Source organism: Lynx canadensis, chromosome A1 (assembly GCF_007474595.2).
Source record: "Lynx canadensis isolate LIC74 chromosome A1, mLynCan4.pri.v2, whole genome shotgun sequence".
Lineage (NCBI taxonomy): Eukaryota > Metazoa > Chordata > Mammalia > Carnivora > Felidae > Lynx > Lynx canadensis.
In genome coordinates, this window is record NC_044303.2 from 106888732 (window position 1) to 106909791 (window position 21060).

At 34.7% G+C, this 21060-nt stretch overlaps 1 protein-coding gene across 1 annotated transcript in view; it reads left to right on the plus strand.

Moving 5' to 3' along the window:
• The window catches only part of ADAMTS19 (ADAM metallopeptidase with thrombospondin type 1 motif 19), a 231323-nt gene that overhangs the window by 85379 nt on the left and 124884 nt on the right, over positions 1-21060 (plus strand). Inside the window, 1 exon segment of the mRNA XM_030317935.1 lies at positions 9660-9765. Coding sequence (XP_030173795.1) covers positions 9660-9765 — 106 coding nt within the window.

Sequence of the window (21060 nt, forward strand, 5' to 3'; positions counted from 1 at the left end):
CACACATTTTTTATGTGTTCTATTTTTACTGTAGCCATGTTTAATGTATTTTCTAATTTTCATTATAATTGCTTTCACTTGTGGACTGTTTAGAAGAGTATCATCTTATGTGTAAGCATTTTGTGTAAGCAGTTTGGGTTTTTCTAGTTACCTTTTTAGTTCCTGATTTCTAAATTATTTCCATTTTGGCCAATGAACAAACTTTGGATTATTTCCACTTTTTTTTTTTCACTACTCAGTATGAATATGGCCACAAATGTACCTTGTCCACTTAAAAAGAGAGAATTGGGGCATCTGGGTGACTCAATTGGTTGAGTGTCCTACCTCGACTCAGGTCATGATCTCATGGCTGGTGAGTTCAAGCCCTGCATGGGGCTCTGTGCTGACAGCTCAGAGCCAGGAGTCTGCTCTGGATTATGTGTCTCCCTCTCTCTCTCGGCCTTTCCCCACTTGTGCTCTGTCTCTCAAAAATAAGTAAACATTAAAAATTTTTAAAAAAGAAAAAGAGAGAATTTTGTTGGGTGCCATGTTCTGTTATGTCAATTAAGAGAGATTTGCTAATATTTTGTTCAGATCTCTTATGTCTTGAGTAAATTTTTTTATGGTTGTTTTATCAGCTATTAAAAGAGACTTGTTAAGTCTTCCAGTTTAACTGTGGATTTGTCTTTCTCTCTTAATTCTGTTCATTTTTACTATATATACATTTTGAGGCTTAGTTGTTGAGTAAATACAGAAAAGAACTGCAAAGTCCTCTTGTTGCCGTGATCCTTTTATCGTAAAAAAACAAACAAACAAACAAACAAAAAAAAACAATAAAACACCCCTCTTTATCTCTCTAGATGCTTATGGCTTAAATTCAATTTGTCTAATTTTCTATATTTGTAATATTTACATTGTCACTCTTTCTCTATTTTGGTTGATGTTTGCATATTACATTGTTTTCTGTTCTTTTACTTCTAACTTATTTATATTCTTTTTCTTAAGCTGTATCTCTTGTAAGCACAATACACTTAAGGTTTATTTTTTTAATCCAGACTTACAATCTTAGTTTGGATTCAGTCTAGTGTTTTTTTTCATTCATTTATTCCAACTTTATCAAGATAAAATTGACAGGTAAAAGTTGTATATATGTAAACAATGTGATGTTTTAATATACATCAGGCATTATAAAATGATTATCACAATCAACTTAATTCACACATCTGTCACCTTCGAGAACTTAAATATCCATTCAGTTTGGCAGTCACACACAGTTTCCATGGTATAGTCTTTTTTATTTAATGAAAATCATAATTTGAAATGCTTTCTGTTTATTTACTATTTCACTTTATTTCATGTTTCTTTTTTTTCTTTGTTTCTTGCCTTTTAAAAATAGGTAAATCTAGGGGCGCCTGGGTGGCTCAGTCGGTTAAGCGGCTGACTTCGGCTCAGGTCATGATCTCGCGGTCCGTGAGTTCGAGCCCCGCGTCGGGCTCTGTGCTGACAGCTCAGAGCCTGGAGCCCGTTTCAGATTCTGTGTCTTCCTCTCTCTGACCCTCCCCCATTCATGCTCTGTCTCTCTCTGTCTCAAAAATAAATAAACATTAAAAAAAAATTAAAAAAAAAATAAAAATATGTAAATCTAATATTGGTATGCCATTTTCAATCACTGTAATTGTTAATTATGTATTATTTTACTATTGTTTTGTAATTGCCTTATATATAATGACATGTATCATTTTACTGCTGATTATTGCTAGAACTTTTGAACTCTTGAACTCCGTTTATCTCCCAGTGACGTATTGTTGCTTGTACTTTAGTTCTCTATATTTTAAATTTTGGAAGACATTAAAATTGATGTTTAAGGTGGAGCACCTGAGTGGCTCAGTCCATTAAGCATCTGACTTCTGACTCTTGACCCCAGCTGGGTCTTGATCTCAGTGTTTTGCGTTGGAGTCCCCTAGGCATGCTCCCCTCCACACTGGGCATGAGCCTACTTAAAAAAAATCGATGTTTTGTGTATTTGGTATTAATTTATAGTTACACATACATTTACTCTTTCTGGTGTTCTGTATTTCCTCCTCTTTATTTTCATGTTTTAGTCTGGAATTTTTCCTTCTGTTTGAAGAAATTTAACATTTCTTTACACCAGTATTTTGATGTAAAGTGTCACGAAGAAGGGCTTTCTTTTTTTATTTACAGAAAGATACATTTGGGTTGTGGTAGCCCAGTGAGTGTAGATCTCAAGCTTCCCATCTTTGTGTTAAAAACGTCTTTCCTTCATTAACATGTTCTCTCTAGTTTTTATTTAGGTAATGGTCTCCTTCTCACAATGGCTGTTTCTTCACTTGGTTTGTCGTTTTTATTTGTGAGTTTGTCTTCAGTGAAACTGTTTCTTCTGTGGGAATTCTATGCTTGCTGAGATGATCAAGGGTCTTGTCACAGTGATACCTCATTTGTTTTTACTGACAAGGTTTTTTCCAATCCTGTATGATCCCCAAATTGTATGATAGGCTTGTACGTTATATTTATGGCTTCATATTCCTATGGCTTCATAGCCTATGCATGATGGTGGTTTCGGTTCCACTGTGTTAACGGAGCCTTTCCTGGCATACCCAGAACTTTGAGCTATGATTCCTTGTTGCTTTCCTGCATGTGGACTTTTGAGGTTATTTTCAAGCATTAACAGCATTTCCAGGCTTTCTAATTTGTGTATAGATCTCAGTTCCTTGCTCCTTAATGCCTGTCCTTGCAGACATTTTGAAACTGCACCATTCTTTTTTTTAATTTTTTTTTTTTTTTATCTTTGAGAGAGAGAAGAGAGAGAGTGAGCAAGCATGAGCAGGAGAGGGGCAGAGAGAGAAGGGGACACAGGATCCGGAGCAGGCTGTGTGCTGACAGGATTGAGCCCAATGTGGGGCTCAGACTCATGAACTGTGAGATTATGACCTGAGCTGAAGTCAGATGCTCAACCGACTGAGCCACCCGGGTGCCTGGAAGCCGCACCCGTTATTTAATAAGACTTGTATCTTTTCTGATATCCAGATTCTAACAACATTAAATCATGATATTATCCTCTAGATTTGAAAAATTTTTAAGCTTTATTCTTGCACTTGGTAATCTTTTTTTTTCAAACTTAGTGATACATCAAAAACTTTGTTCATTACATTTTATCTGGCACTCTATGTGTTTTCCACAAAAGGACTGTCAGCCTACCATGTTGTGGGAACACATAAACAACATTTTAATGTCTATAAAATAGTCTGCCTTTTCAACCACAGAGATTCAGTATAGTTTTTATTAAACTAATATTCTATTTCTTGTTTTTGGAATTCACTTTTTTCTTAGTATTCTTAGGAACTGTACTACGAAGAATGTTATGGATTAATCATTTAAGAGAATCTGGAAGCCTACTTTTTAAAATACATTTATAACTATACCCATATTAAACTCATAACTTACATAATTGTACTTTTATATTCCTGAATCATCATCATCTTGGCTTGTAATGGAATAGAGGCGGATAATTATTGAATTAGTAAGGCAAGTTATTGTAGAATATGTTCAAAGTCCAATTTGAACGTAATCATGTAAATGGGCTTCATATGATGTGGGTACCATCTCATTAAGTCATTCTAAAAATTTTTTTTTTCTAATTTGTGGACAAAATACATTTTGATTCTTCAAAATTACATTTTTATTTAGGACCCCACATTGAGTTAACACTTTATATTGGTCTTTGTTTCCAGGAATTTCATCTATGCAGTTCATTTCATACACCCCCTTCTTGCAGATATGCTAAATACCTATTGAGGCAGAGATGTACTATGTGGCTTGCACATTGAACGAACCTAACTTACCCTTCTGTGAGCAATATCAACTCTCATCACCATCTCCTTTTTCCTGCTCAGTCCTTTGTTCAGGAAATTACCCCCAAACTTCCCCTGCTTTTCCTTGGCTGACCTCTGGCCACTCAGTGATAACTACCAAGCTGTTTCCTTCTCTAAAAGCCTCTCCTACCTTGATTTTTCCCTATCTGGTGTTTCCTTTTATTCTTCCATAATGTTTTAGATACCTTTAGATTTTAATGATCACATTTTAAAATGAGTATTTATTTTGTGGCTCATGCTCCTGAAGGTATGCTCAGCATGTATTCATTTTTTTTCCTTGTTCTATTAGGCCTCAAATAATAGTAGGACTCCTAGGTGAATAACTTTTCTCATAAGGTACAATCCTAGAACTATCTATCTTTCCTAGAACTGTGAACGATTTTGTGCCAGGAAAGACCAGATTTTGAACTTAGGTAGTCTAGCTGGTGCTTAAAGGCAATACCAGTGGAGAGCTGGAGAACTTACTTTTGTTAGTATACATCCATCTGACATCATAAAAACTGATTTCCTGGGGCACCTGGGTGGCTCCATTGGTTGAGAATCCAACTCTTAGTTTCAGCTCAGGTGATGATCTCAGGGTCTTTGAGTTGGAGCCCAGCATTGGACTCTGCACCGACAGTGCGAAGCCTGCTTGGAATTCTCTCCCCCTCTCTCTGCCCCTCCCCCACTCATGCTCTTTCTCTCTCTCTCAAAATAAATAAACATTTTTCAAAAACTGATTTCCTGATTAGTCCACTATTGTAACACACTTCCTGTGGAGTTTTAGGGCTCTATGATTATCTTGATGAGGTATCATATTACATTCCAGGATTGTATGTATTGTTTTCAGATGAGAGATTCTGTTCAGTCCTCACACATGACTTGATTCATTTTAAGGTGGGAAATTAGAGAGATTTTTGGTATCCTTTTTGTTTGTACAGACTTTTATATTAAAAGGGTACCTTAAAAAGAGTCTGTATTATATCTATCTTTAAATAACAGCTGTGTTAAATCCTTTCTCCTTCTAAACTCTACCCCTTATTATAATAAGAAACATATGAGTTTTTGAAAGGAACTGAAAAGCATAGGCTTTTAGACAGAATATTGCAAGTCATTTAAATTAGTCATGGTTAGAATTATTCTCCATAACTTTCAAGTTAAAGAAAATCTCCTTTGTGGGCCAAATGTAAGACAATGAAATTTAAATTTATCAGAATCTTAGTTGAAGATTCTAACTGTACACATAAGTAAAAAGAGAATAGGAATACAGGATCATCTTATTTGTTAAATTGCATCATGGTCTATAAGAGATTCTGTTAATTACTCTTTAAATTTCATAGACATGATTATCATATTTATGTCTTTTAATCTTCTCATTGTAAAAGTATTATAAACCCATGATTTGGAAAATTGGACAAGAGGGAGAAAAGTTACTTATTATTTCTCTGTTATATAATACAGTTGCTATTAGCAAGTTAGCATATTGATGTAGTTTTTTGATTTGTTTTGTTTTAAGTAAGCTCTATGCTCAACATGGGGCTTGAACTCATGACTCTGAGATCAAGAGTCACGTGCTCTACTTCTGAGCCAGCCAGGTGCCCCCATATTTGTGTAGTCTTTTTGTTCTCTTGTGAAAATGTGGTGGTCTGCATTTTTTAATACTTAGGTGTAATCATACCTCTATGCCAATATGTACTCATTTTAAAATTCTGTTTTATTGTATGGAAATTTATATTTTATGGTATAAAATATATGTCTTTTATATTATAAATTATATTCTTTTCAATACCATATTTTTTTCATGACTACACAGTAGTCATTGATTTCCCATAACCTGGCGAGGAATCTAGGGTCCCCAGAGACATTCTTCCCCTATCCATAGGTCTGGTGCTAGGAAAATACCAACGTTGTATACCTGTAACATTTCTCTTGCTTCCCGCTGCTGCTTCTAAGGCAAAATCTCTCCTGTCCTCATATAAAAACTCTTCAGTTGGATGGAAGCTCTTGAGCTTTACCGTCTTAACCGTCACTGTCACTGTCACTGTGATGGATTGTTCTCCTTTATTGTCTCCCCCATTTCGTGTGGATGTTGGCCATCTTTCTCTCCGCTTCTTGAGTTCATTCAGGTGCAACTTCACGTTATACCATCAGTCCACCTAACACTACTTAATAATTATTTCCCCTCAATCTGGATTCCAGCTACCTTTCTCTACCCTCGTGCCAGTAGTTAATCATATCATGGAATTTCACCTCTGAAATCTTAAGTCTCTAAATCTCAATCTCTTATCACAATCTCTAGTACTTTTTCAGAGAATATCTGTTCCTTTTCTTCATTGCTGACTCCATTGTCTGGACAACTGTGTTGTTTTCCCAAATTATCTGTTTCCCTTTGACATTACTTCTTCACCTATCCAGTGCTACAAGTTCTGTCCCTTCGTTCCCCATCAATTTTACTGCCAACTGTTACATGTTTTCATCCTTCCTTTAAACCTGTTCTGAAAAATCCCAGCCCAAATTTAATCCAAGTAGTACTCTTCTGTGTTTCAACCATTAGGTTGGATATCATTCATTTGGGCATATTAGTGAGAGTCCAGGTTTGTGCTCTCCATCCTGAGCTGAACCATCTGTTTTCTGACCCATGAATTAAGTATTCCCCTAGTACTTAATCAGTTCTCTTTCCTGTTTCTCTCACTATTCCAGGCTTATGTTTCTTTTAAAAAAATGCTATCTAACTCCCATCTACCTTTGACCTGCACCTCACATAACATTGCATCCTTTTTCACTTGACATACAAGAATATCAAAAAATAACTCCTTTAACTTAACGAACTGTATCTATTAAAGTCCTCCTGGGGCACCTGGGTGGCTCAGTCCGTTACTTTGGCTCAGGCCATGATCTCCCGGTTTGTGTGTTCGAGCCCCACATCGGGCTCTGTGCTAACAGCTAGGAGCCCATAGCCTGCTTCACATTCTCTGTCTCCCTCTCCCTCTGTTCCTACCCTGCTCATTCTTTGTCTCTATTTCTGTCAAAAATAAATAAACATCAAAAATAAAAATAAAGTCCTTGAGCAATCATACTCCATTGTGAAACTGTAAACATTCCTATTAATATCATCAGGAAAACAAGGTGTTTGATACCACCCATATTTCAATAGTACATTGGAAATCCTAGCCAATGTAGTAAGATAACAGCAAAATTTGGAAAAATGTATCAATCTAGAATAGAAAAAAATAATATGGAAGAGGTAAGAATTGGAAACAAGCAACAGTACTCTTGTTGGCCGGAACACTATATTTCAAGTAGTATAGGAGAAGAGATGTAAAATTTATTAAAGTGACTGAATTTGCTATGTTCTGGTCCATACAGCAAAGAGATATATGAAATTATGACAGCCTATGTTAGCCGACTTTTAATCTATGTATGGTGATGAGCTTATTTTGGTTTGGCAAAATATATGGGCATCCTGAGGGAAATTTGTACCGCACAGTGGTCTTTGACATGCTAATTATAGATGAACTTAATTTAGGATTTTAGTGGGACATTTAGTCTTGAAGTACATATTTATTTAAATTTCTAAATGCTCAAGAGAATTTTAAATATCCTATTAAGAGGAGCTACTTTTCTTTCACACTTCTTCCCTCCTTCACTCCTTACTTCTATCTTTCTTTCCTTCTTCCCTTCAACTATAATGCAAGTTTAGTTACTCTCTTGTGTTTGTTTTCCATATTTTGTTGCATTAATAAGTGCCTGACTTAGCTCTCTTAAAAATCACATTATGTTTCTTCAAGCATTTCTTAAAGTTTTGTATTTGATTTGTTATTTAGTAGAGCTTGATAACAACTATGTTTTTGTCTTCCTTTTTTTCTCCCTTCCCTAACCCCTCTGCGTTTATCCCTACCTTCTTCTTTCCTTCGTACCAGCTCTTGACTGTTTTAATCAGCCAAATGAAGTAGTATGGCTTGTCACTTGTCTATTCATCCCTTCATCCATCTATCCATTCATAAAGAAGTAATTTCGGGGCACCTGGGTGGCTCAGTCAGTTAAGTGTCCGACTTTTGGTTTTCACTGAGGTCATGATTTCGTACCTGGTGAGATTGAGCCCCATGTCAGGCTCTGTGCTGACAGCACGGAGCCTGTTTGGAATTCTCTCCCTGTCTCTCTGCCCCTCTGCTGTGCTTTCTCTTGCAAAATAAATAAATAAACTTTTTTGAAGAAAAGAAGTAATTTCATCTATTTGTACATTTTATATTTTAATAAAATATTTCTAAATATATAGATATTTATGTATTTCTTTCTGTATTTCATCTTTATGTATTTAATCTCTTGGCTATTTCTTCCTGTAGTTATGTTTTAAAAGTAGTATGTTTATACTGCATTTTGCTGAGAGAATGTATCTTCATTTTCTTGATAGGCCAGTGAATACCAGGCCTTGACATTCTCCTCGAAGGTTTGAATGAGTACTTGAGGATTTCAGACATACTTTCATCTAATCTCCATTTTCAGTCCCCGAGCAATGCCTCTGTCAAACCTGTATGTCTCAGCCTTGAACCTCTGTGGGGTTCTACCACATTCATAAAATCCTCCTCTGTTTAATTTGGGCATGGGTCCACTAAATCGGTTCATGTTCTTGTATGAACCTTCTGTTTTTCCAAAGCATGGGCAAGGCGATTTATTCTTTAAGTTAAATGTAATGATTCCATAACACTATTTTTTTATGTTTCTGAAGACAGAAAAAAAGTCTCAAGTAGTTAGCTAACCATCTTCACCTAGGGGCCACTCTGCACTAAATTATAATCAGCGGGAAAAACTAAATGTTAGTTGGCATATGGATTCAAAGTTCATTTCAAATCTTTATTTTATAATATTTAGTACTCATGTGTTCTTTGGCAAATCATTCCACTTGTCCGGGCCTTAATTTCTTCATATAATGAGCTTAGATGTATTTTATACAGATAGGAGAATTCCGGAGCATATAGATAATTCAATAACACTAGATATTATTTTAATAAACTTTGTTATTTAAAAATGCATTAAAACTTACACTTGCAAGGTTATATAGTTCTTTGTGTTCAAGGATATTTCTTCAGAGGTATTTCTTAATTAGTAAAATGGTACATGAATCTTTGATGAAGGAGTATCAATGATTTCACATACTGTGTTACTGCTAATTCAAACCAAAAGATCAACTATCTTGCAGAAATTATTGGCTTAAATAATATTTCCTTATCTTATACTCTGCAGTTGGGCCATCTTATAAGGCAAGAAATTTTCAGAGGAAATACTTTTCAGTATTCAATCACAGTTTTTTTGTTGTATTAGTTAAAATTGTATTTTACAAAATAAAATTTTTAAATATGTTAACTCAGAATATAAATGTGAGTTCAAGAATGTCCTATGTGTCATTTATTTTATTTTAGGTTTTTTTTTTGCAACTACATTTTTCACAAGAATTGAAAAATACTTAATTTAATCATTGCTTTTTAATTTATATTTTCTAAGTTGTGACCATTCATGACAATGAAAACTGGTATTTCCAAAATGTATTCTTATAGTATGCCTTTTTGAGAATTGCACAATTGATGAAATAATTTAATCTGAGATATTAAATTGAGAAGAGTGTTAAGAGTTTATTGAGTGACTAATACATACACAATTTCTCTTACAATTTCATTCATAAGGACTAGATATCACAGCTTAATATAGACATATTTGAATGTAAGAAATTTCATTTTTCAGTTTTTTCTACTGATTCCTAGCATAAAGGTTTACATTTGAATCTGAAATGTGATAATTCATGTTTGTGTCTTCTAGGTATAGCTTATTTGAGTGGAATGTGTAGTGAAAAGAGAAAATGTATTATTGCTGAAGACAATGGCTTGAATCTTGCATTTACAATTGCTCATGAAATGGGTCACAAGTAAGTAAAAATTCTGGCTATGCCACATATTAGCATATAGCTTTGTAATTTGAGTTATTGAATTACATGCATATCTTTTGGGTTTTTTAGGGGGAGGGGCTCAGGTGTTTTAAAAATTAGGGAAACAAAAAGAGGTGGTAAAGATCATCTAAATTTAAAGAGTATCTTCTAAATATTGTAACTATTCCTGATACTTTGAATAAAATCTTATTACATTATTAAAATTGACATTAGGACATGACACATGTTTCACTTCACTACACATTTCCAAATAATATAAACATGACAATAATCATGACACTACAAAGCTATATATTACTTGCATGTCTGAAGAAAACACTTTGTACAAATTAAAATACTTCCAAACTATAATAGTATTTGTTGTTACCCTATACAGAATAAAAGCCAATTAATCTGCATGGTTTGAAGTAATGTACTTGAAAGAAACTTCACCTGTTCACCCAGTTAATATGTAATGAACAGTCTGTCTCAGGAACAGGTCTAAGTACTTTACCTAATAGTTCACTTAAAACTCAACAGGCAAGGCTGTCATTTTACAGATGATGATAATAACAATAATAATTAGTAATAGCAACATTTACATAGTACTTACTGTGTGCTACGACATTTCTACATGCTTTATATATATCCTCAGAACATTTTTGTGAGGTAAGGCTATTAGAGTACCCATCTTACAGGGGAGAAAACTGAAGCATGGAGAAATTAATTTAAGTTTAATTTAGTTGTGAAAATAGTAAGTGTTGGAGGAAGGATTTAAATTCAGGTTATCTAATTCAGTCATACTGTTCTGTACTTTGCATTATCTGCTCTCTTTGGGCCTTTGATCCCTCATCAGTAAAATGGGGATGATACCTGTGTTATAAGGTTGGTCTGAGATTCGGATTATGAACAACAAGCATATATTTACAGCCAGTATCTTACAGTAGAAATGGTGTGGAGTCAGACTGAATTTTGAATGTGGGCTTCCCTGCGTGCTAGCAGTATCAATTAAAATATGAAAAATATTTTAATTGGACTCACATTTAGTGAGGTCCTACACAGGGAGGTGCTCTTTATGGAGGCCTCTTTGGTCAAAGACATATTTAGTTTGGCTGGTAGTGTTTAAAAATTTGAATCAGTTGCCAACATTAAAAAGTATAAATTTGACATAAAAATTCAAATTTCCAGACCTGGCAACATTAGACCTACAGTCCCATATGGCAGCCATTCCTTGGAGCTGAGTAGTGTCTGTACCCTTTAGACTGGGGCCATCTTTTCCAGCTCATCACAGGCTGAGGCACTGTGGTATTATAGTATTTATCAGACACCCAGTGCGCTTCATTTTCATCAGATGCCTGGACTCTGGAGCCAAGTGAGTAAATTGAGCTATGGAATTTGATTGGTCTAAGAAAGCTCGGGAGAAGATTGTATAGGACATCACAGTGTTTGATTAAAAAAGCCTTTTATTCAAGTAAACTGAAGTAGAGGAAAATGGTCAAGTTATAATGATACAGCTCAGTGAATGATCAGAAATTGAGCATACCTATGTGCCCGTAACCTAGTCTAAGACATGACGAACAGTGGTTTTGTTTCTGGTGTCACTGTTTTTAAATGTGTACATATACTTTCATTTTCTCCCATGCAGTGGTCATTTTCTCCCACTTTCAGTGGTCAGTGGAGTGCTGTAGAATACAACGTGTTTATTTGTTATTCAAAAAAGAAACAAAACAGATAAATAACATTCTAAGATCATCATTCTTTAGGGAATATATGTAATGCAATAACCTAGTTCATTATTGTACTCCAGGAATGATAGGATTTAGACTCTTAATTCCAATATAGTTTTCTTAATTTAAAGATATTTCAGTGTAATCATAGTAAGGAAAACCATGTGCAATACTTGAATGAAAAATGCTGAAAGTAACGTTTAGGGGAAATAAAAAACTTGGTATTAAAAATATTAAGACAATAAGTACAAATTCATGATTATAATTTTTAGAAGTTAAATGCAAGTTTCTGAATAATATAAGCAGTGTGAGTATATTTTTATGAAACAGACAATCTGAGTAGTGGAAGGTTCACTTTAAGAAACAATCTTACTTTAGAATATGTAAAATATTTTTTAAATCTCTGATGTATTCTAAAATGTACGAAGAACACAGATTAAAGGAACCAACCACCACGCAGGTTACTTTATTAACATGCAAAGGTTTGGTCAAGAATTTCTACTTAAAAAACTAAATGATATAGTTTAAGGAAAGGCCACTTGAGCTTTATGTAGTAGAAACATTGGTTTATGACCAGGAACTCAGGTTGGAATGGCTAAAATGGTAGTAAAATATTATTTTATTTGCCTTTTATAGAGCTGTACCCAAAATCAATAGAGATGTGCCAAAGGTATGGGTAATGCTTGATGAATTAAGACCAGGACATATGATATATGTTGAACTATTTAGTTACTAAAAATCCTCTTTACTTGTAAGCAGTATTTGTCTCAAAAGTGGGGGCTGGTATTTCCCTTCTTAATTTTTTTAAATATTTATTATTTTGAGAGACAGAGACAGAGAGTGAGTGGGGGAGGGACAGAGAGAAGGATATACAGAATTGGAAGCAGGCTCCAGGCTCTGAGCTGTCAGCACAGAGTCTGACGGGGGCTCAAACCCACGAACCACGAGATCATGACCTGAACCAAAGTCAGCTTAACCGACTGAGCCAGCCAGGCGCCCCAGTTTTCTTAATGCTATAAAGTGAGATACATTAACAGTGAAGAGTAGTGGTGTCTTTAACAAAGGACACACAAAGGAACAAACAGGAGAGAGGTCATCTGTATAAATTATATCATCATCATCCAGTATAAGATATAAAGCACAATGAAAGGAAAATGTAGGAAGAAGAAAGAAAAATAAAACAAAATTCATATACGCATAGCCTCTTGAATAAGCAAAGTTTTCCAAATGTTAGATAATTATGTCTATGGATCTGATGTGTCCACACACACAAATCAACAGAGCTTTTTTTGTTAGGGATATAATTAAGTCAACTACTTAAGTGAAACTGTTAAATTCTTCTTTTTTCTTTTTGAATTTCTTTCTTTTGTTTTTTGGGAGAGGATTATGTTTTCCAGTATATTTTCTTAGACAGAAAATGGATCGTATAATTTTGCAACCCACAACTTTAGAATGGCAGAGTGAGTCCATTCAAACTTGTCAATTCAAGAATGACTTTATAATTACACATGAAATCTTTCTAAACTGATTTGGGATGAGTGTGTTTATGTTTTTTATCTGAATTTGGTTTCTAGAATTTCCCAGAGAAACCCCACGTATGGCTAGAAAAGTCAGTAAGGGGCACCAAGAAATAAAAGCCAAGTCTTAAGGGTAATTGAAGTACCCTTGAGTAATTGAAGAGAACCAAAAATCCTCTTTTACTATTTCAAAAGGGGAATGAATCTTAAATGTAAAAATGTATTGAATTTTCCTTTAGGAAATTTCCAATTAAAAAAATCTTGTATGTAATTATATATAGAAGTATAGATTAGTGTCCATAGCAAGAAAGGGGAAATAAATGATTTATTCCAATGTTTTATGATTCCTTTTCACAGTTATTTTCCTTTCTAAACAATAGGTCAGGCATGTGATTTTTTTCTTATAACCAAAAATGTCAACCATAGAATGTTTTTATTGGTACTAAGTGTATTTATATTTATGAAATACAAATGGGATCTTCATAAATTTATTGTCATAAAGGCTAAAACTTTATTTTTATAAATAAAAAATACCTTAGGAAGTTGTTCATGAATTTGGCAGTTTGTTGGGTGCATATGTATACACATATACACTATATTTTATATACAACAACTTGTTAAAGTAAGAAATTTTACTTTATTTCAGCCAGACTTTATTATGGATATATAAATTGTACTTAGATTACTGTGTTTGGGGAGTGTCCCCAAGACCACCCTCAGGTTCAATGATTTGTTAGAAGGACTCAGAAAACTCAGTAAAGCTATTTTACTCATACTGACAGTTTATTACAGTAACAGGATATGGATTAAAGTCAGCAAAGGAGCAGGCATCTGGGCCGGGTCTAGGGAACACCTGGCAGAAGCTTTACGTTGTCTTCTCCCAGGTGAGTTGTGCAGAACTAACTGTGTGTTAATTCTCTAAACAATAATGTGTGAAAACACGCTCAAAGTACTGCCCAACCCTAGAAACTAACCTGAGCTTTGGTATCCAGGGATTTTACTGGGTGGTAATGTTGGTCATGGAGGCACAGCTGACCACCTACAAAGCACACCTTCCACTTCCATCCTTTCCAGAGGTCCAGCTAGTCATGTCCTACCCCAAAATCATATTGTTATAAGCTATCTGACTTGTCCTGGAGTCCCCGGGTAAGCGAAGATATTCTTATCAGAAGAGATATTACAGGGGCTCCTGGTTGGCTCAGTCAAGTGAATGTTTGACTCTTGATTTCAGCTCAGGTCGTGTGATGGAGCCCTGTGTCAAGCTCCATGCTGAGTGTAGAGCCTGCTTAAGATTCCCTCTCTCTCCTCTACCCCTCTCCCCGACTTTGCTCTCTCTCTTTCTCTCTAAAATAAAAATAAAAAGGAAGGGAGGGAGGATGGATGGATGTGCCAGATGCTTATAGGTTACCTCCCAGGATCTGGGCGAGAACCACACCTGTCTTTTCTGTGTGCGAGTTTTGGACCACCCAAACGTGTTGCAGTAACTTTGTACTTCACAATTGCACAATATTTTTAAGCCTTAAGATATCATACTTAGATGGCTAAAGGCTTTCTAAAAAAATAATAATGTCTTCTTTTATTAGCAGGCATTGTACTAAATACTGTGTACTCCTCTATAATCCAATCTCATAAAAATCTGGAGCTATATTTTGTGATTATTGTCTTTTTTACAGTTGAGGAAACTGAAGCTGATAGAGATTAATATTTCAGGAGTTCTTTTGATATTAAAAGCATTCTTTTTTCATCACATATGTTGTTAATATTTCTCTAGTTCTATTAATTTAATCTTGTTTTTTAATGTTTTTGAACCAAAAATGTTCTTAGTAGTCAAACGTTATTTTTTAAATTATTTCTTCTGTAGCTTTTTGTAGTTAGAAATGACACCTCATTCTAAAATTTAAAAAAATACATTTTTGTCTATTTGTTTTATATTTTCTTCTCTCTCTCTCAAGTCTTCTCCCTCACTCTTTTTTACTTTTAGAAGGCCACCTAGACTTTATTTTAGTGTATGTAGTAAAGTTCTCTCCATTAAATTTGATTGTTCATTAACTGCTCAATAAATTATCTTACCGTTCAAAATGTGGTCCCTGATGATGTAAAGAGCTATGCCAGAATAGAGCACATTGCTTGCTTCATTGAAAAAGTCTTGAAATGAAAAAGAAGTGAACTGAAATGAAATGAAAAGAAAGAAAAAAGAAATGAAAAAGAAAAGAAAAGAGAAAAACAGTCAATTGAACTCAACTGTGTGCTTAGTGCTGTAGCCAATTTATATTGTAGTGCCAGCTGCTTATCTAGGTACAGATCGGTAAAAAGGAGTTCACCAATGGCAGCCAGGGCACGGACCACACTCTGAGTGACCCTGCCACATAACACTCTAAGTTAGTGCTGCATGGAGGTCATGTTTGAGTTGGTAGAGAGCCCAATATTTTTCTTTTTAGCCTGAAAGGTGGTCTGCAATTGAATTGTATATCTCTGTTCTTGTATATTTATGAAATATTTTTAGCCATAAATTCTGTGACATGATCCACTGCCAATAATACATGTTTTTCTGACACAAATATTTAGTGGCATTGTAGATAGTTTTGCTAAGTATAATACATATAGACATTATAACAATAATATAAATATATAATATGTATCATATATAATGCATTTATAATTTATATAACAAAAAAATAGAAATATATACCGTATATACGTATCAAATCCTTTTTTTCTTTATGGCCACAAATAATTCACTCCTTCCAACTTGAAGTAAAGTAGCCTCTTATATTGGATAAGCTTTTACTAAAATTTATGCCCAGCTCTTAGAGATTGTAAAGTATGTAAATTACCAGAGAAATAATCGTTTTCAAGGTAATTGTTAGTAACATAATCCTGTGAGTTTTTTTCTAACCTTGCTAAATCTGGAGATTTCTTGGACAGCAGAACTACCCTGACTTAGCTCATTGAGACCAAAGACTTCTGCTCCCACCTGAAGAAGGAAGGTAATCATATTAGATGTATTTTAGAGAGAATGATTGCCAAAGCTCACACAGCCACAGTGCCTGAGCGGATGTTCAGAGTCAAGCTATCCGAATCCAGAGTTCATGTTGTTAATTACTGTGCTATACCCCAGATGCTGAAGGATACTTCTAATTACCTTACCTTTACTCACATTGCTTCTGGGCTAGCCCTGTGTAATCTGTTCCTACCTTATCTCTTCAGCCATACTTCATACTATGTACCCTTTTATTGTTAGCACACTTGCAGCCCCATTAGAGTTTTTAGGGTTTCTCATGTGTTATGCCCCTTCACACTGAAGTGCATTGGCACATGTTACCCCCTCTGCCTGGAATACTCCCATTTCACGAATTCTCTCATCCTGATCATAATTCATAGGACATATCAGTAATCATTTCCTACAGCATGTGTTCTGTGTAGGTCAGTCTCTCCATTAAATACTTCATGGCACTATCTCTATAAATGTCCATTCATTCATCTATTCACAGGGTGTAAGCTCCAAGAGGTAATGAACTGTGCCAGTTTTTTGTTGTCATGGGATTCCTAATGCATTTGATAGTGTTTGGGACATATCAAGCGTTCAATATATATGTATTAAATCAGTGAATGCTTTAATATAGTAATTTTCTTAGTAAAATATTCTTATGCAAAGAATGTCAATGAAAATGTGTTAGAGGAAAGATGCTGCTGCACAAATTGTTTAGAATGTTTTTAAATATTGTCTGAAACTTTTAACAAGGAATCAGGTAAAGTTTTATAAAAACAATGTGGTGGACTGGTAAATATAGCCAAGGCCACATGGAGTGAGCCTTTATTCCATGCACATACAGAAATGACTCCCCGCAACCCAAAAGTGGCTCTCCCCTGAGGTCTTCCTGGCACAGTAATTGGAAGCTCCATTCTTCTAGTTGCTCAGCTAAACACAATGAAATTATCTTTGAGCTCTCTCCGTTTCTCACTCTCCACATTCAATCCATCAGCTCTTGACTCTGCCTTCAGGACATATCCACATTCTCTTTACATCTCACTAATTCTACTCTTGCCACTCTGGACCAAACCACCATCATCTCTCATGTGGAATATTAAAGTAACCTCCTAAATGATCTTACTTTACCAGCCCTTGTCACTCACAACCTGTTTCAACTCAGAGCCAGGAAGACTCCTTCACAGCAAAGCAAATTATCCAGTTTTTTTGCATAGACTTCCAGTAGCTTCCTATCTCACTGGTAAAATCCCCAGCCCTTACATTGGCCCAGTAGGCCCTACCAGGTCTAGCCTCCTTCCCTACCGTTCCCCTCCTTATCAACATGGCTCCAGATACATCAGCCTCTTTTCTAAAACTCAAAACACCTACTTCAAACCTTTGCCTTTCTTCTTTAGATATTTGTTCAAGTACCACCTTCTCATTGAGGCCTTTCTGTTAATATTTCTTAAAAGTGTAGACACAACCACATTTATCTATCTATCTATCTATCTATCTATCTGTATGTGTACAGTGAATTCTTAACTCCTTAGTTCACTATTGTATTCTCAGCATCTAGAAGAATACTACTTTCATACTTGGCACATAGTATGTACTCAAAAATGTATTTGTTAAATGAAGATAAATTAGTTATTTCTAAAAGTGAAGTCTCTATGACTTCCTATGCTCTGCAGAAGAGCTGAATATACAAATGTACTAATTGTCTCACAGAAATGAAAAATAATATTCTTCTTAAGGAACTTCATTGTTATATCTAAGTAATATATTGGTGTTTCTTTTCACATTAAAAATTCACATTAGGAATCACATTAAGATTTGTATTGAATGGGGGTTGCCTGGGTGGCTCAGTCAGTTAAGCACTGAGTTTGGCTCAGGTCACGATCTTTTGGTTCCTGGGTTCGAGTCCCATGTCAGGCTCTGTGTTGACACCTCAGAGCTTGGAGCCTGCTTCAGATTCTGTCTCCCTCTCTCTCTCTCTGCCCCTCCCCCGCTCGTGTTCATTCTCTCTCTCTCTCTCTCTCTCTCTCTCTCAAAAACAAACATTAAAAGATATTTTATTAAAAAAAAGATTCTTCTTGAATGGAATTTGAAAAGACATTGAGGTCTCCTATCCCCATATCAAATGCTTAAAAATCCCAAAAGGAGAATTTTTTTTTATATAAGTAGCCAAGATAAAGAGCCAGAAGGAGAAACTTCCACATATTAGAGGTAGAAGGCATCTTTCCATATAAAAGAGCTAGAATTTCTCATTCACTGGGTGCTTAATCTTGGTACTGGATGGAGTTGTTCAGGGTTGAATGCACTCTGGGGAGTGGAAGTCAAAGCTTCAGAGTCCCTTATAAAGCAATGTGTATTTCCAGCTGGCTTATGGCAAGTAGTTTGCTTCAGGACATGGAATGAAAAGAAAATCTATCAGCATCTAACATATTCTAATTACAAAGCTTCAGAGCATAAATAGAAACATTAACAAAACAGATAAATAGCCACGATCATAGTAGGAGGTTTTAACACTGCTTTCTGTATAGAAACTGAATAGAAAGATCTCTATAGAAGAGAAAAGATTTGAACAACTAAAAACGTTGGTCTACTGGGCAGATATGAAACCTGCAGCCGAGTAATAAAGAATACGTACTCTTTCAAAATACAGATATTTATGAAGAATGACCATATATTATTTTATTCTTCAAGTCTAAACAAATTCCCTAAAATTAATTTACAGATGAATTTTTCTTATCACAATACGATTAAGTTAAACAACCAATAGCAAAAACAAACTTAATAAATACATAATAGAAATTTATAAGCATACTCTGGAAAAACTCATTGATCAGAGAAGAAATCATTAGGAAAACCAGAATACTCTCAGACTTAAACAATAACAAATATACTATTTTGCAAGTTTGTAGCATTGCAGATAAGGAGCAATTAGAGGAAAATGAGTAACTTTAAACACATATATAAAAATTAAATGATGAAATTAATGACCTAAATTTTCATATTAAGAGGTTAGAAGCATAACAACAAAGTAAGAGATATTAGAAGAAAGAAACCACAAAGAGTAGAAACTAATAAAATAGGAAAATGCAATGAAAGTGAATAATGAAGTCAAAATTAGATCTCTGAAAATACGAATAAAATTGGCAAATATAAAATTGATTAAGGAAAAAAGGCATAATTCAACAGTATTAGAAATTAGCAAAGGCAGTATAACAGATACTGAAAGTATTAAAAAGATACTAAGAGGGGCGCCTGGGTGGCGCAGTCGGTTAAGCGTCCGACTTCAGCCAGGTCACGATCTCACGGTCCGTGAGTTCGAGCCCCGCGTCGGGCTCTGGGCTGATGGCTCAGAGCCTGGAGCCTGTTTCCGATTCTGTGTCTCCCTCTCTCTCTGCCCCTCGCCCGCTCATGCTCTGTCTCTCTCTGTCCCAAAAATAAATAAACGTTGAAAAAAAAAATTAAAAAAAAATAAAATAAAAAAATAAAAAGATACTAAGAAAATAGACTGAATACTGTTATGATAAAAACAGATGAAATGGGAAAATTCTAAGAAAATATAATAGAAGAACATAAAGCTCTATAACCATTTTAAAAAATTGTATCAGCGCTTTAGAATCATCCCAAAGAAAACACAAGTTCAGACACAGAAAAAGGTTCTATGAATAGATAATGCTAATATTAATCTAATTTTTCTAGAAAATAAAGGAACACCCTGCAACTCATTATTTGAGCTAGTATTAATGTAACATAAAAATCAATAAGGGACAGTTATGAGGAATAAAAGTTGTAGTACTTTCTTATCTGAGAATGATGAAAAAATTTCCTTTTTTTTTTTTTTTTTTTTTTTGGTTTATTTACTCTGAGAGAGAGAGAGAGAGTACAAGTCAGAGAGGGGCAGAAAGCAATGGAAAGAGAGAGAGAGAGAGAATCCCAAGCAAGCTCCAACCCTGTCAGCATGGAACCACGTGTGGGACTCTAACCCACAAACCTTGAGATGATGACCTGAGCCAAATTCAGGAGTCAGGGTCAGCTTCTTTACCGACTGAACCACCCAGGTGCCCCAGAAAACATTTTCAAAATAAAGTAGCACTATGTAAACAAAGAAAGGTAATATAAGGGAATAAAGTTGGCTTTATATCAGGATAGGAAAGGTCATTTATCATTTAAGAATCTTAATGCCCATGTTAATAGCTTAAAGGTAGAAACTATATTATTTCAAGAGATGCACAATTAAAAGAAAAACACTAAGACAAAGCTTACTGATGTATATTCACCAAAATCAATGGGAAACATTATTCTTAATGGTGAAATATTAGAAACATTTCTACAAATTAAGAAAATCACAAGAATCTCACATCTGCTTCTGTGTATATACTGGAGACACCAACAAGTGAACCTTGGCAGAAAAATAAAATAAAGCTGTAGAGATGGGAATGGAAAAAAGATAGCTATTTTAATTTGCAAATGATGTGATTCCCTATATAAAATTATGATGTTATGTAGAAGTAAAGTATGGAATTAATTCATGAATGTAGTAAGATTATTAAATATAAGATAGACAAAAAAACAGCTGTCAACACAAAAATACAAAATGTCATTAAAAAATGATACTATTTACTGTAGCAATTGAAAACACAGAGTACTTAGGAATTATATACCCCTATTAAAATTTATTGAGTGAAACCTGTGTCAGTGAAAATATACCACATTTGTGGATAAATTTATTCTCTTCAGATGTCAGTTCTGTTGTAAATGATTTATAGATTCATGGAAATTCCAACAAATAGACCACCACAGCTTCTATATGGATGTTGGCAAATATTTTCAACATTTGTATATAAGTACAAACTTTCTTGGAGAAGGAAAAGACGAAGATAGAGGAGGATGAGAGGGAGACTAATGTAAGAACCTTTCCCTAACAGAAATCAAGACCAATTTTGAAACCAGAATAGCTAAGACATTTAAACATTTGTGAAAATATGGACAAATATGGTCTGATAGAACAAAATCTGGAGTAATAAATAAGTCCATGCCTAGAGGAAAACCTGATATGTGAGCAAGGTGTTGG